At 35.8% G+C, this 18,176-nt stretch overlaps 2 protein-coding genes across 2 annotated transcripts in view; one reads left to right on the forward strand and one right to left on the reverse strand.

Annotated features, from left to right (window-relative positions):
- Positions 1-122: 122 nt before the first annotated feature.
- On the reverse strand, positions 123-15,834 carry slc6a22.1 (solute carrier family 6 member 22, tandem duplicate 1). The gene is made up of 15 exons (XM_060867942.1): positions 15,630-15,834; positions 11,813-12,012; positions 11,034-11,168; positions 9,922-10,062; positions 9,361-9,445; positions 9,142-9,274; positions 8,902-9,036; positions 8,528-8,631; positions 7,853-7,977; positions 7,648-7,760; positions 7,393-7,530; positions 7,067-7,169; positions 5,588-5,688; positions 4,842-5,012; positions 123-4,114 (listed from the first exon to the last, which is right to left on the reverse strand). Exons 2-15 carry the CDS (start codon positions 12,006-12,008, stop codon positions 4,073-4,075), a joined length of 1,722 nt encoding a protein of 573 aa, XP_060723925.1. The 5' UTR covers positions 12,009-12,012; positions 15,630-15,834; the 3' UTR covers positions 123-4,072.
- The window catches only part of LOC132844468 (sodium- and chloride-dependent GABA transporter 2-like), a 77,031-nt gene continuing 71,685 nt past the window's right edge, over positions 12,831-18,176 (forward strand). The window contains exon 1 of the mRNA XM_060867941.1: positions 12,831-12,956. Coding sequence (XP_060723924.1) covers positions 12,901-12,956 — 56 coding nt within the window. The 5' untranslated portion in view covers positions 12,831-12,900. The remainder of the gene's footprint in view (positions 12,957-18,176) is intronic.

Genomic DNA, 18,176 nt, shown 5'->3' on the forward strand with positions numbered 1-18,176 from the left:
AAAACTGCTTTCTGGCTGAAAATGATAGTTCTATAAATGTTTACAAGAAATGATATACTGCCTACTGCAAACCTTATCAAACAACATAATCATATCTAATGGACTCAAGACAAGTCATAGTTAAAGCTTTTGGAGAATAAAGTACCTTTAATTACATTAGTGTTACCAAAGACATAAAACTATATGAAAGACAGCGTAAGGCACTGATGATGTCAGATCAATACAATATATAACTCTATAATAAACTGGACAATAACAATAAAGACAATAATAACATTAACTACCATTACCCAAAATCTACACATTTTTAAACATTTGACACTGATATCTGATTTTAACAATCATGTACATCACAACTTACAACAAATACTTTTTTAAAAATTGTCAATCATGTAAATGAAATAAAAAATCCCAAAAAAGTTCCAAACAACAAATAACTATTTTCAAAAAAGTTATTGTTATTTTCATTGACAGGTCAGAGCGGTTTTGGTGGCACAAGGGGGACCTACACAATATTCTACAAGATCTGAATACATAATCACTCAAATATACATACATACATACATACATACATACATACATACTTACATACATGTATGTGTACAGTATGTGTGTTTGTGTATGTTGTGTTACACAAATCGTAAACAACCTGCCTAAAATTCTGTAGGTCCAACAACCTGACCCATCAAGGCATGAAGTCTGCTAGAGAAGTGAGAAAAAGTTTGAAGGAAAACTAATGACAAAAGCAAGTTTTTTTTAACTTTTTGAGGAGTTTATATATATCCAGTTTTTAGCCCCACTCAACTACAAAGAATGATTGATAGATTTTCCTCATTAATATATATATATATATATATATATATATATATATATATATATATATATATATATATATATATATATAAAAAACAAAAAAAAACAGTGCTTATAGTGTTATAATTAAATCAACACACAAAATCAGTTCACTTGTCGATGCCCAACACCAAACAATACTGCTGTGTAAAACTAGGTACAGAGGTTTTATCATCTACATTGTATTGTTTAAAGTGCGAGCCATTTTCAAGTTTCACAGTGTTTCTAAATCATATCCAGCCTCTGAATGTTCAAAAATAATCTGATAATCTGACTTTCACAGCATAGATACCTTAAAGTTTACATCACATAATTACAAATTGTACCGATGCTTTACAAGTTCTGATTAAGCAACATTTGAAAGTTATACACTCTATTATATTGCTATTCAGATAAAATTGATAAAACTGGTCACACTCAGTTCTCAGTTCATAAAGGTTATTGATGGGCATTCACATAATATTAGGTAGACAATCAACGTTTTTTATATAAGGCCCAAAAGATAGGAAGAGAAAACCAGTGAGGTACAATAATGAGGTAAAACAAAGTTGAATTTAAATCTTTATGCAAGAGAAAACATTCTCCAAAAAGATTAGCAAGCACCAAAAAGGCCAAATATGGCTAGAATTCTTTTGTGAAATCACTGCAAAATCTGTCTGGAATGGTTGATTTACTGTAGATGTTTTGCTTTTGTGAATTCTGCTTATACAGATTCTCTAAACAAAGCAGATTGGAAAATCAACAAGAATCAAATATACTAGAATAGGCACTTTGAATCTCAAAAATATTGCTATATGGTTTTCTGTCAAGGAGTAGATGACAAAGAGCTCACAGGTTTTATTATAGGAACAGTACATTTGCAATTGCAAAACTATTTGTAAATATGTAGAGAACTTTTTGTAATTATAACAATCTGTAAATATAAAGACTATTTATATTTGTGCATTACATCTTGAAAAGAAAAAAAACAACTATTTCCTAAAGCATCACTATGCTAAATGGCCAAATTTAAAAAAAATCTTAAATTAATGAGCATTTAGCAAAACCTCTTACCTAAAGTAACATCTAATGTAATTATATATTAACAAGTTGTCTTACTATGTATTTCACATGGTACTTATTATTTAGACTTTGACTGCAGTTCTACTCATTCAACAAGACTGCCAGTCCATTGAAAGGCACTCTGCATACACATGTTCATATACTCAATCACACGCACCCTTTCATCAATTGTTGGATGTTCTTTAACCTGGTCATTTGGCTTCAAAGATTAAAAACAAATAACTATGATTATTTGTGCAAATAAAAATAATAATAATTACTGTGCAAAAGTTTCAGGCACGTGTGAAAAAATGCTGCAAACAAAGAATGCTTTCAGAAATATAAATAATGAGTGTTTATTTCTGTCAATTTACAAAATGCAAAGTGAGCAAAGAAAAGAAAAATCTAAATCAAATCAATATTTGGTGTTACTACCTTTTGCCTTCAAACCAGCATCAATTCTTATAGGTACACTTGTACAAAGTCAGGGATTTTGTAGGATTATATTCAGGTTTATGATCAACCAATTATACCAAACAGGTGCTAATGATCATCAAAGTCACACGTAGGTTGAAACCCAGTCATGAACTGAAACAGAAACAGCTGTGTTGGAGGCTTAAAACTGGGTGAGGAACAGCCAAACTCTGCTACCAAGGTGAGGTTGTGAAAGACAACCCAGATACACCCATCTACTGTCCGGAGAAGTCTGGCCAGAAGTGGTCTTCATGGAAGAGTTGCAGCCAAAAATTCATACCTCCAACGTGGGAACAAGGCAAGCGACTCAAGCATGCACTTTTTGTGCGTGCTTGAGTCGCTTGACTTGTTCCCAGGAGTGAATTGGGGTGCAGAAAAATTGCAGCAGGTGCTCTGGACTGATGAGTCAAAGTTTTAAATATTTGGCTGTAACAGAAGGCAGTTTGTTCGTCGAAGGGCTGGAGAGCGATACAATAATGAGTATCTGCAGGCAACAGTGAAGCATGGTGGAGGATCCTTGAACATTTGGGATTGCATTTCTGCAAATGGAGTTAGAGATTTGGTCAGGATTAATGATGTTCTCAATGCTGAGAAATACAGGCAGATACTTATCCATCAAGCAATACCATCAGGGAGGTGTATGATGGGCCCCAAATTTATTCTGCAGCAGGACAGCAACCCCAAACACACAGCCAAAGTCATTAAGAACTATCTTCAGCGTAAAGAAGAACAGGAAGTACTGGAAGTGATGGCATGGCCCCCACAGGGCCCTGATCTCAACATCATTGAGTGTGTCTGGGATTATGAAGAGACAGAAGGATGTGAGAAATCCTACAGCCACAGAAGATCTGTGGTTAGTTCTCCAAGATGTTTGGAACAACCTACCAGCCGAGTTCCTTCAAAAACTGTGTGCAAGTGTACCTAGAAGAATTGCTGCTGTTTTGAAGGCAAAGGGTGGTCACAACAAATATTGATTTGATTTATCTATTGTTCATTCACTGCAATTTTTTCATTTATGAAAATAAATTAATGTTTAACACTTACATTTTTGAAAGCATTCTTTGTCTACAGCATTTTTTCACACCTGCCTGAAACTTTTGCACAGTACTGTAGATATACACTGTGCAACTGCATTTTTATGTGCATACATACAGTGTGTGTGATTATATATATATATATATGCATATAAAAATTGCAGTTTAACATGTACAACCTTTTCACTCTTTTTATGTACTGCATGACACTTTTGAACTTGAACAATTAATTAATGAATAAAATGGCTTTGAATTTTTGCCAAAGGAATGACTAAAGTAATAATTTTATAATGACCAAAGCAAAAAAAAACAACAAAACTAAAACAAATAAAAACGTCAAAACATTTTTAGGCACTTTTCCAATACGATTAGTTGAGAATGTAAACCACTTGTGTGTATACAATGGTGTTCTGATACGTTCTTCTTACGACATGCACATGCATGTCTACCCACCCACTTACAAATAGTGATTGGTCTACAAGTTACTTTCCAAGTGTGTGCATATACACCAACTACACAGCATTTCCAGTTGAGGAGAGGCCAAAGGCCAATATAAAAGTGCATTTTTTAAATATATATGAATGACGTAACTATTGCCTTTTGTGCTCCACGGAGGCCCTTGCCTTTACCATAGTGCAAGAAGTTCTCCATAGCTTTCAGTTTTGCAGAGTTTACCTAAGGTCACTTGCTGGGGTACAGAGAGCACGTAGTCTCTAAAGAAGGTCAAAAATTACAATAGGTTACAACATTTCAATAGAACCAGGCAGGTTATTGTATACCTAGAAATTATTATTATTTGAGTGTCTAACCCAATATATTAAAGTTGAAAATAGAGATATAGAATAGAAATGTTGAATAGAAAATTATTTCTCAGAACATCAGATAAAACAACTGTGTTAGAGAAACCCTTGTACAACATTTGGATAGATCAAGAACACCCCTCAGGAGACCATCACCAATAACAGGAAGTCCCTCCAAAATTTATAAATGGACAAAACATAAACTTGATAGCTGTACTCATGTTTGACACACGTGAATAGAAGAAAGCTTTGGTTGAAAATCGAAGAGGCTGCAGAAAATCTGTATTAAATTTGGAACAATTACTAGCTCCTCTGTATATTGCAGAGTTTGCTTGATTAAGTGTTAATTTCTGTGATCACTAAATCCTGGCAGTATTAATGATTTAACTAGTGAGCAAATTTATGCATCTAGGACATTATATAGGTTTTCCCTAATAATGTTTCTGATTATTTTTCAATTAATATTTATATACCGTAATCTCATCATTGAGAGTGGAAAAACGTCCTGACATGATAGATCTTGGCTTCATTTCATCACAAACTCATACCAATTTCAGCATAAGTGTGTAGGATTTTTATTTCCATTATATATTATTATATTATATTAAGTAAGTTATGCAGCAATCTGTCTGGTACATACCTGTCTGAGTGTGCCACTGGACGTGAGCAGCACATAGATCATCCAAAGAGGAACCAGTAGAGTTGAAGAGAGTGTGAACCACCAACCAATAGCATAGCCCCACCAGGGGTACTCAATAACATTGTTAAACTTCAGAGGAGTGAATTTGATCAGAGAGAAGACAAATGTAGCCTAAAGACAAAAATATGCATGTAAGAAAAATAAAATTGTAGAAAAAAAAAGGTTTTTCAAGAGTTCATTAAACTATTAAGGAATCCGAAAACGTTTGTGGTAATGAGGGTGGTTGAGCGGCAGGGGGTGGAGCAGGGAAAAGTAAGTGTTAAGGATCTACGCTTGTGCAGGATTATTCAAAAACAAAGTAGGGAAAAACCAAACTTCCTTATATGGATACTTTGTTGAAGGGATCTAATTTGAAAGTTTTAAGGGCAACCAAAAAAGCTAAAGACTACATATATAACATCATAAATTCATAAATTTGTAAAGTTAACAGGTAAAAAAAAAAAAAAAAAAAAAACATCTGCAAGTTATTCTGTAAAACTATCAGAACACTTAGTGTACTAGAGGAAATGGGAAAAGAATATCTCAGAGATTAAGGTATTTGACTACTGAGCAGAAAGTTGTGAATATGTATAGATCTACTAGCAGGTCTTGTAACTTTTAAAAGATTGTAATCACTTTCATATCAGCAGTAATCCAAAATTAATTAGAAAAATTTTGAATGCAAATGTAGTTACAGAGAGACTTACAGCACAGAACAGAGGGGTGATGTACCTCCAACAATACTTTATTAAGACCAGTGGCCTATAGCCAATCATGTCCTCAATATTATCATAAAGACGATCAGCACCTAGAAGAAAAGAACAGAAAGTTTAAAACTTATTTTTCAAGTTCACCAAAACTATGGCAATTAATAAACAGATTATACACTCCACCATTTGGACCTGGTGACCTGGTTCTCATTGTGTCTTTGGATCCCCAGTGTCTGGTATGTATATCTGTTGTATATGGGGTCCAAAACTATACTGCATTAATTTTTTTTTAAATCCCTGGATATGATTACTAGTCAGATCAGCAAGTATTATGGTTATTATTTAGTTTTCATAATATGACTGGTCATATGACATAATGACAAATATACAGGGACTGGAAAGTTAAGGGATAAAAAACTACAATAAAATAATATGCAGATGACATGAGGACACATATTTGCCTTTTTTGTAAGATCAAACTTGCGCTGTGCATAATATCCTTGGAAATGATTTTACTCTGGAGAGTTTGAGAATCCCTGCTGTATGCAATATACATTTAACATGCCTCCAAAAGTATGGTCGTATAAAATGGTTATTTTGTCAGCCTCAGTCAGGTCTACACATCCTACAAAATCTTTTTTGCATACGGTATAGGAAAAATTGCTGTTAGACTAGTGACTGAAAAAAGTCACTATTTTGTAAGACATTTTTAGATACATGATAAAGAATTTAAATAGAACTCTATGTACTTATAAGACAAAGTACATTTGTCCCTTCTCCTTGTCAGTAAAATGTTTTGATGATGTTACAGTTGGCAGTTTGTAGATTTAAAGCACACTCTTTGGTGACATAGGTGTTTAACTGTGCATATATGCAGTCTCCAAGAGAGTACCTTTTTATTAATCATGTTGATTCAGTTTAGGACCACAGTATGCAAAGATAAAAATCAACTGAAACAAATGCCTCTGGCAAGAACATTTGACAGGCTGATATGACAAACTGGAATTTGTGAATACCTGGAAAACAGTGCATGCCTAAATATGCAAATGCTATTGACAAGGAATGCTTTCAACTGTTTGTTATTCATGGCATCAAGCTTTGTTTCTCTTATTAAGTGGACAACTGGAATGCTGTTTGACAACCAGGTCAGGTTCTGTGTGCAGTGTGATTCAATTTGTGTGGCTTTAAGGTAATCATCATCAACTCTAGGCAGAGGAGCAGCTTCAGTGACTGCTCCACAGACAGACTGAGGAGTTCGTTTCGCCCACGTTCCATACGGCTTTATAATTCCACTCTGGGTGGTGTGGGGGGTGGGGTGGGGATGAGACAGACGGCCGACAATGGCGACACACAACGCACCTTAATACTCAGATTTGCAGATTTTTTCTTTTAAATCTATTAATTTTATATTATTTAGAATTTATTATATGCCTTATTGCCCAAGTGTGTGGATACTGCTGGAGGTGGAGTACTTACCATACACCCACCCTATACACACCGACTGCAGAATGGCAAATAACAGAAGTGTCATCCCACTGCAGCAATAGTAATCAAACAGCTGGAAAATATACAAGCCACCCTGGAGGATGAAAGTGGGAGTGAGGATGTGTAAAAGAAATTACGTGAAATTATTTCATTTATTTAAAAATACTATTGACTATTCGTTGTTTTACTATTTACATTGATTGTTAAAATACAATACTGATGGTTTTATAATAAGTCTACAAATCTCTAAATGCCTTTGAATAATAAAGATTAATTTCAGGATGACTTCTCATCTTAGGGCAAGAATGCATAATCACCTCTGTTACCATAACAAGGCCACACAGGAAACACCCCAAACAAATTATGAGCAAGAATCCTTTGCGGCGATGACCAAAGAGGAAGAATGAGGGGTACATGTCAGTTACAGCAGTCACCAGTGCCTCCAAACACACAAACTGTAAAGAGGAGTGTTGACAGAACAAAAGTTCTTTGGTGAATTAACACTCAAATGAACTAAGTTTAAAACATGGTATGATGTATTCACGGCTGCCTTAAATAGATTTTGCACTCACTTCACTGTCCAGACCTAGCAGAATAATCATAAGAAAGAAACAAATGGCCCATAGTTGTGGAACAGGCATCATCGCCACAGCCCTGGGGTAAGCAATGAAGGCCAACCCTGGACCTGGGAAAGCAAATCAATTTTAGGGTTTTTGAGGGTAGCCCTGGATATGTTTACCGCTTGGAACATAGCAGATTGGTTAGATATTCAGTCACCTGACTCTGCCACTGTTGAGATGTCTGTCTGCTGCTCATAAGCCATGAAGCCCAGCACAGAGAATATGGCAAAGCCAGACACAAAACTGGTCCCACTGTTCAACAGGCACAGATAAATACAGTCCCTGCAAAGACACACATTTTTCATATTTTATGTGTATATATGTGTATTTTATGTGTATATACTAGTTGCTTTTATATATATATATATATATATATATATATATATATATATATATATATATATATATATATGTAATGAGTCTGTCTGTGTTTCTGTCCTGTTTCTGTCTGCTGTCTTTCCCTGTGGCTATTGTTTGCTCCGCCCACTCTTTGGTTTCCATGGACATTAATTGTACTCATTCATCTCCTCAGGTGTGTTGTCTTTGTCTCTGATTGTCTCTGCTTTGTCATTGGTCCCTGTCAGCTATATATACTCTGTTTGTTCACTTCCCTGGTGTTGGTCGTTTTGTATGTTGGTGTGCCTGTTCCTGTTAGCCCTGTTTGTTGCCTTGTTCTGTCTGCCTGTCTGTTCAGCTGTTTTTTGTGTTTTGGATTAGTAAAACTTTAAAATCTGCATTTGGATCCTCACTCGCCTTTGTCCTGCACCGTGACAATATATATATGTGTGTGTATGTGAGAGAACTGATATATATATATAATTAGTTTCCTCACTTGTAGCAGTTATTATTGTACTTGTTGTAGCTGCCCAGTGCAGTGAGGCACCCAAAGCAGAGTGCGTAGGAGTAAAATATCTGTGTTCCGGCATCCATCCACACCTACATACCATGAAAGAAAGAAAGAGCCTTCAGTACTCACTGTCCATTTGTCAAAGCAACAGCTGCAAACTCTTTAGTAATTCAATGAATTCCTAATTATTGAGGGTTAGTTTTATGTACATTTGGAGACTATAACCTTCTTATTCATACAATTTCCAAAACAGAAAACACATTTAAATATTATTTTAAAAAAAGATAAAAAAAAAAAAAAGATTACATTTAATACATTTCTTCCCATCCACCATATTTTATATCAGCATCTCCTCATACCTGTGGGTCTGTGAGGCGTGTAGGATCTGGTTTGAGGTAAAAAATAATTCCATTAACAGCCCCAGGCAACGTGACTCCACGCACCAACAGCACTGCCAATATTACATAAGGAAAGGTAGCAGTGAAATAGACCACCTGAGAAGTAAGAGATAACGCTTAGTCAAACTAAGTATGCCACAACTTTAAAACAGATACTAAACCCATAATTAATTTTCTGAATATGTGCAATGAAGGTCCTACCTTCCCTGTAGACTTCACTCCCTTCCAGACACAGAAGTAGCAGATGATCCAAGCCAAGAGGAGATACAGTGCCAGCTCCCACCTAACACTGCCCAGCTCATACACACTGCTTGTGAGATTTAGCACTCTCCTCCTGAAAAACACAAACCATATTTATTACCCTCTGACACATGTAATAATACAATAGATTTATTTTAACTGAAATTTAAAAACACTCACTCCCAGAACTCTTTAACAGGTGAAGTTGCATTCTCTGGGATACTCAAGTTTACATACTCCATTTTTTCAAATTCAATGCACGTTTCTGTTGAGGAGAGAAGACACAGCTAAACATTCACCTCATACTGCACATGTACCACGGTCTAAAAATTATGGAATGTCATTTTTATTGTGGCACTATAATTTATTTTTAAATAAATTAGAAATAAAATATTATAACATTATAATTAAATGAAAGAGCACTTTTGTACCAATAGATCCACTTAACTGTTAAAATCTGTACTGTAAAAGGGGGTCCAGTATATTTCACAAACATAATTCAAATGATTAAATACTATGTACATATAGTATAGTACATATAGTAGTAGGCTGGCAGGCAAATAGTATCAGGGAAATATACATTGTTAAACTGACAAATCTGCAGTAATCATGACCATTTACCCTTCCACATCCTGATTAACAACTTCACAACTTAAAATGCTAAATCACTGTTTGAGTTTTTAATTTATTAGTTAAAGTATGATAGTTATCTTGAGTTGTTTATGTTAATAATATTAATACCAGTATTCCAGGTATTGCTGCAGCTAGCCCATGGTAACTCTGCACTAAAGGAAGAAAAAAGATAGAAGAATGCCCAGGCCAAAATGATGATGTAGTAGATGCTGGAGTACAACACGATCACCTGAGATCCATAGCCCAATCCTACAAAAGGAAATAATAAAAAAGTAGCATAATCTTACATTTTTTCCACCACATCACTTAGGTCACCAGAAAATGTTTTCTTCATTGCAGGGGTCTAAATTACATATTTTTTACTATTAAACATTTTACTGTTAATTTGTTTCGATGCTATGCACAATTTGCCCTCCAATAACCTGATAATCAAATGGAAGGACCACAACCAACCATCTGTATTTCAGCACTGAAATTATCAGTGACACTGACATGTGAGTCTATCAGGCATAGCAGTGTTGCTGGGTTTATTAAACACTGCATTTTCACTGTAAGAAATGCACTGTCTATTTTAATCAAGCTCTGGCCTCTTAATAACTAGTGGCTGATTACACTGAGCTGATTACAAAACCCCTAGCTTGTTGCTGTGCTCCATGCACTTGTTCCACTGCCACACCCAGTAAAATTCCAGTGGCACAGCAGTGTTAGCCTAATAACCAAATAACATCTGCACAGTGGTGGTTATATTGTGGGCATATCTGGAAGTATATAATTCAGTCTTATCCACAATTTGGCTGCATGCTACCACTCTGACAAAATCAGAGCTACACCTGCATTCAGGTAGGTCACCAGAATGTTCAAATTGAGATACAGTAATAAATAAACTTAACAACAACTAAAATAATTCAAATTTTAATTTGATGACTTAATAGTATACACAATGGGTACTCACATATACTTCCTCTTAAAGCAATTAAATACACATTTAAATTGTATTTTCTATCCACTCAAATTACAAATGTCCTTCTTACAACACTGTCTTTGACCACTGCAGATGCCTTAGTAGAGACAACAACAAACTTTGTTGTAAATATTTGTTTTAAATCTTGTTTTTACTTATTTTTTGGGGCCTTGAAGTAAGTACCCATTAATCCAAAGAAAAAAAATATATAAAAGTACATTTTAGACCATGGTTCTTTTTTAAATGCATAAAGGCTCACCTTCAAACAGGGGGCAGATTTTTCTCCAGCAGGTGATGCATCCTTGACTAGTGTATTGACCCAATGATATCTCCATGAGGAACAGTGGAATGCCACAGGCAAACAGGAAGACCAAATATGGTATTAAAAACGCTCCTGAAGAACAAAGTCACAATTTCAGGTAAGACAAGTTTATATATAATGCACGTCTCACCCAAAAAGGCATTTTAAAACATTTTCTTATGAATTTGTTTAGCTCAAAAGCAGTTCCTGTTTGATGGAAGAAAGCTGGCCGGTGAGTGAGATCATCAATGGGTCCAGCTTTGGGCACTACTAGTTGACTGGTCCCTAGTGATTGTGGGGAGTGAAATTTTACATTTTTTAAATGTATAACTAAAGATCCCTCTTTCACTTTAATACTATCGCACTAATGATAACATTCTTCCTTTTCTTCTTAATATTAAGATTATTAGCAGTAGTAGTGTGCTGTTTTTTTGTGTGTGCCACTTGATATTTGGAACTTGGCATGTTACGTAGATGAGTTTTACACTCATGGTCTAAGATTATTCTGTGATTTATGATGGCAAATGTAGCACTGAGATCTAGTAGCACCAGCACTGGTGTCTTGCCAAAGATGGTACACAGACATCATATACTGTAGTACCTTTTACCAAGACTGAATCTTTTATTGGAAGAAAAGCCAGACTGAATATTTAGACATGGATCATGTGCAACAAATATTTTAAGGTGAACCTTTTCCAAGTGCTAAAGACAAAAGTTCAGTATTTCGGTTCACTTACCTCCTCCATTCTTGTAGCACAGGTATGGGAACCTCCACACATTTCCTAGACCGATAATTTGGCCAGCAACAGCTAGGATAAATTCAACTTTATTTGACCATTGGCCTCTCTCTTGAGTTTTGCCTTTTGTATGAACTCTTTCTGATTCTGGACAAGCCAATTTCAACTGCATCTCTGTATCATAATTCATCGCCATATCACTGAAAGAAGGTAAACATGTTAGATATCTCCATTTGTTATGGCTACACAAGCATATATATATATATATATATATATATATATATATATATATATATATATATATATATATATAAAAACTCTCTCAGGTTGCAATCATTTTATACTTCTTAGATGGAGTGAAACCCATCTTAGATTAGGATGATGCTAATTACACCATGAAACTCTTGTTTTTATAAGCAGCTCCCCAGGGCCCCCCTGTACAGTTTTAAATAAGAAAGCATATATCAGACTTTTCTTCATTTGTGTCAGATCATTGACTCTTCATGCAAGTACATAGAGTAAATGCATTTTTTTGTCAGGAGTATATATATATATATAAAAAATAAAAATATATATAAAAAATAAAAATATATATATAAAAAAGAGACACACATTGCCTTCCAACCAAATTGCACCATTTTAACCGTGTGTGGATAAAATAGAACAGCCAGTATATTAGACTCAGCACAGCATTATGACCTTTGCTTTTATATTGTGTTACCTATATGGCTTCATTTCGTGCCTCAGCAATTTGCCCACTGCAATTTGTTAATAATTCATCCATGGTCAAACTGTATATTATGTCTAAACAGATTTCTGTTTTAAAAAAGACTGTGTACTCACAGATTTAATTTTAAACAAAACCTTGACAATGTGTAATCTCTGTTAGGCCTTACATGTTCCACTGATACAAATGTCCACTGGTCTAGATAACTTCCTTGGCTTATAGCCACACAATATTTTACCATTATTTATACTGTTTAAAATTTACAATGTAGGAAATTTACTACTAGCATCCCTCTAACCAGCAGAGACATGAGAAATCTATTAAACATGATCTGCCTTAACTATTTCACTTAGGTGGTAAAATGAACTCCCCATCGATGTCAGAACACAGAAGTTACTGGCTGTCTTCAAATTACAGGTAAAGACCTTTAATGAAATACCTTGCAAAAGACTTTTAGACTGATGGTATTAGTAATGTGTGACCTAGTGAACCGGTATTGATTTATTGATTGTGAATTCAAAGAACTTTTGTACATCTCTCTGGATAAGCACATCTGCAAAATGCCATAAATGTTAATGTACATTTGGAACAGTGTTTGCAGAGAGCAAATAATTATAGAGAGGGAAGATTAATACTCTTCAGTCTTGATAGTAGTTCTCTATGAAGACTATCAAGACTCTGCAGAACTGTGCAGTGTCTTTATGCATGCCTAACGTACAGTGAGAAATGGTGGGACTAGTTGAGCAGTGCGAGAAAATCTGAGGGCTCTAGGTGCAGTGCTGGGAATGATAAAAGCTATGAGTTAAGAAGGTGCTGGTCCATTTTTGACTTTGTAAACAAGCATCAGTGTTTTGAATCTGATTCAGGTAGCTGCTGGATGCCAGTGGAGGGACTGCAGCAATGAGGTGATGTGGGCTGCATTTTGGACCATTTGCAGATTTTGAATTATAAATCGTGGTTGTTCAGGGAGATCGCAAGATCCTGACATGATAATTGTAGCTGATAAGCTGCCATCCATGATGATAAGTCTGCCAACCATGCTGAATTCTAAGCAGAAATAGGGGCATCTGAGGGTGGAAAGGAGAATATGAGCTGGAAAAAGATGACCACTTATCAGTGATATGAGAATCTATTAGGACGAGTTTAGAGGGAGAAGAGAAGAGGACCAAGAACTGAGCCTTGTGGGACATGAGTGGAGAGTCTGCATTGAGAAGATACCAATGTGATGGTAAGAGATGTGAAGTGTCTGTAACTGGAGAAAGACAAATGAAAACCAGATCCATGGCATTTCCTGCTTTGTGCATGGGAGGGAAGCCTCTGAATGTCAAGCAGACGAAATTTGTTAGAAGCAGTAGGCAAGGGGATTGGAGTTGTTGAAAGTGATTTTGAAAAGGACTGTCAGATCGGTGCTGTCAGTTAGGAAAAGACTAAAAAGCCTGTCCATGTGGGGAGCCGAAACTACTCTTGATTAACGACCTGAGAGAACTAATTAGCATAAAATAAAATCCAAGCAATACTACAAAATAAACAATGCTATCTATGCATTAAAACAATTTTAATGACATGGCTGTAGATCTAACTGAGTCAAGCAAAAAAGTCATACATTTAACATGCACCAAAAAAATTAAATACCAATGTATATACCTAAATTAACAGCAAAAAATAAAAAATAAACACAGCAGCTGATTATTTGTATTCTCTGAAATATTTTCATTTATCAGAAATATGGTGACAGAAAAAGGTAATCAAGTCTGTGCCTGTGCACATATCAAAATCAACACCAAAGCTTCCACTGAAAAAAGTTAGACAATTTAATAATATAACTCATAAGCACCGCTGAGAGCTATAAGTATTTTTAGTCACATTTGATTGCTTTTCACTCTGGCATGGTATTACAACATTTGAAGCTATGCTCTCTATTTTTGTGTGTAATGACCATCACTACTGCACTTCTGGTAAGGCACGTTTTAGAGGTCCTAAAGGCTTATCAGGTTAACAAACAGTCAAACTTATGTAACAAATAAATCAAAGCAGTAAGTGCTGTTCTAAAAAAACAAACAATCTACAAACTAAGGAACAATTGTTTAGTCTGCACCTATGCAATCCCAAGAGTAGCAAGATACTTAACACTGGGTTTTGACACATTTCCATCACAGCATTGACTTTTTCAGCACTTTGTGCTACATTCAGTGAGACTGATTCTGATAGGTTTGCTTTGCCCAGAACTCTTCCCTGGTTCACCTGCTGGTTTTATGGTTATATAAGAACATATATAAAAGACAACAACAACAACAACAACAACAACAACTCAGCTTGTCACACCATAGAGAAACCTAAAGACTCACCCGTAGAAGATCAGTTATAAAGCACCAACACCCTAAATTACTTCTTGACGGTTCCTTCCTCCCCCACGCCCCTTTATTAAATGTGCTCCTAACACTAGTAGGGCATCAACCCAAAGGAACAATGTGATAGAAACTGTTAAGGATAACGGGTGATTATGGGTGCTTTGAGTGACTATAAAGAGGAAACAAACTTATTGTGGCGATGATAACTGCGTTATAGAAGGTTAAATAATAATCATCATGTGACGCATTTACGTTATCGCTTGTCAAGTTATCATGTTGTTCTATTCACACAGCACTAAACTAGCTGGCAGGGTGTTTAAAGCGACACTATGACAATTGCAGGGCTTACTTTGGTATCTAATGTGATACATTGCATCGCATTGCAAATACGCGCAGTTGTTGGAACTCCATCTACAGAAAGATATTTTTTCCATATCAAACGATCACTCTAAACGCAGATACGTGACTCTTAACAAACGGTAATTTAGATCATGTGTAATCTTATATCAGTTTAGGATTGACAGAGGCACTATAAACCCCAGGAAGTAACAATGAGTCACTGTACCTTCCCCGTGCCCTTTAGCCTAGATATTATGCTCACAGGGATACAATACAATAGGCTACAATCCACTTCCTTAAGTGACGCGGTGCGAAAACAAATGTCCCCTAAACCAAGGTTTTATACATACAGCTGCCCTAACAGGGGGTGAGAAAGGAGAGAAAGCGAAAGAGCAAATGTTACCTGGTGGAGGCAGTCGTTCAGAAGTTTAGGAAGCCAGTGTTACTCAAGATTGGATGTGCATAAAGAAATTGCAAAACCATGCAATTTTATCCGGTATATTCGCGTTATCCGCCTGTGTCTCTGTTCTGCTCAGTACTCGAAATACAGTGGAAAAACACGTGCGTCTATTTGAAGATGTATTTGCGCTTGGATGAGGCGGGGCTTATTTAGCCATTGAGCTTCTTGGGCTCAGTTTATCAAGCTATTAAAAGATATTAAACAGTTACAGTTTAACTGTTTCACAATGATGGTTATATATCAAAAGGAGAGTTACATCTGTATCCCAAAGCTACCCGTTGACCAGATACCGATGTAAATTATAGGAAGTACGGTACGCCAAGCGGCAACCTGTGACTTTGGGACGCCAAAAGGGTCAAACAGAACCTTAGGTTTTATGGTTTATTTACTGACAAAGAATTGTACATTGCCCAGACCATACCTGCTGAAAAATCTGGCTGATCTGACTAGAGCTGGCATTCAAAACAAGCAATTCCTATATGGATCAGCATAGTTTTGCTGATTGGAATGTTATTTGAAAAATATTAGTCCAGTCTATTGCTTAATCTCATTTTAAATATCCTGCGTTATCCAGTTTACTCCTGTTCATTCCACCTTTAGTGAAAAACCAAAAGGTAAAAAACTTAAAAAAGCTTTTCTGCATTCAGGTAAACAATATTTAAATGATGCATTAGGCAAAACACTGAGTTCCTTTAAGCAAAGTAATCTAATTAGTACATATTTCAATCAACATTTTGGCTCTTATTTGCATCAACCAAGCAAGCATAACAAGCAAGATTTCCATACCTAGATGAGAAGAAAAGCAATATGATACATTCTACAAACATTTATACATGAAATATCCCCACAACAAATAGTAAGATGGAGCCTAGTCCCTTACATAGTTTCTTTTACTAATCAATAGATCACATCTTATCTTGGATATTTGATTAGATTGCAAGATAACATAAGTTAAATGCAAATGACCAATCTAGCTAACTTAGTGAGTTCATTCATTCATCTTCTACCGCTTATCCAAACTACCTCGGGTCACGGGGAGTCTGTGCCTATCTCAGGCGTCATCGGGCATCAAGGCAGGATACACCCTGGATGGAGTGCCAACCCATCGCAGGGCACACACACACACTCATTCACTCACGCAATCACACACTAGGGACAATTTTCCAGAGATACCAATCAACCTACCATGCATGTCTTTGGAGCGGGGGCGGAAACCGGAGTACCCGGAGGAAACCCCCAAGGGGAGAACATGCAAACTCCACACACACAAGGTTTAGGTGGGAATCGAACCCTGACCCTGGAGGTGTGAGGCGAACGTGCTAACCACTAAGCCACCGTGCTCCCAACTTAGTGAGTTGTTGATTTGATTTCTTAGAAATGAGAGAGGAGTATCCTAGCTTGTATTTAACCAAAAACAGATTTCACCCTAGCAGCAGGGTGATTTTAGAGTGAAAAAAAAAGAAAAGAACTAAAGAACTAAACTGAACTACCATGAGGCTGAACAATAGCTTGCTGTTATTATTTTCATCCTCAAAGGCATCTTTATGTCCAATGAAAAGTATATTATTGTACAAATTGTTCCTTATTTTAACAGCTATTTGTTACGTGCAATACTGTTCCTAAAATTACAGCTCATTCACATGGACTTGTAGATGCTCCACATAGTATAAGTCTTGTTATATAACAAAGAAAACAGTGTTTATGTATTATTAGAATAATCATGTTTAATTGGTATGGTGGAGGTTATTGTTATAAGTCATTTATTTAACATTTCTGAAAGTAGTCTCCAGTGTCAGTGTTCTATACAGTTCAATAAGTTTCTATGGGAGGTAATGTCTGTTATCGCTTATGCTATAGCAACTATATAGTTATTCCCACATCAGGGTCACTGAAAAATACACTAAAAAAGTCTTGGCTTCTTGAGTCCTATGATTGTTCTTTGACATTAAATGAAACTAACTGTCACGGATGGCTTGACTGTTCTCTGTCTGAACACTAGGGGGACGTTCTGGCAGGCTTTGTTTGGTCTTGTGCCATGTGCTTTTGTTTGTTTGTGCTCACTTGTGTTAGCCCCGCCCCATCCTTAATCCCTTTCCACCTCTTTACACTTGTTCCTTGTGTTTCAATGATTCTCCTTGTGTTAGTGTTTTTTATTAATAAACACCTTTTATGTTATCTCTGCATTTGGGCCTTATTCCACCACCTTTTCTGACACTAAAAGGAAAAAGACAAAAGAAAAAACGTAAATTAAAGTAAAAAACAATTAGGATCAGTTTGGCTAAAAAAGAAAAATGTATAATAACCTGTTTGCATAAGTGTGCACACTGCTAAACTAATACTTAATTGAATACCGATTCTAATACTTAATACACTTTTAGATTTAATCCCATGAGTCAATCAGTTTGAACATGTTGATTTAGCAATATTTTGCCATTCTTCCTTGCAAAAGAATACTAATTTAAATTGGCTGGGCATCTTCTGTGCTGCCAT

This window comes from Tachysurus vachellii, chromosome 4 (genome assembly GCF_030014155.1).
Source record: "Tachysurus vachellii isolate PV-2020 chromosome 4, HZAU_Pvac_v1, whole genome shotgun sequence".
In the NCBI taxonomy this organism is placed as follows: Eukaryota; Metazoa; Chordata; class Actinopteri; order Siluriformes; family Bagridae; genus Tachysurus; species Tachysurus vachellii.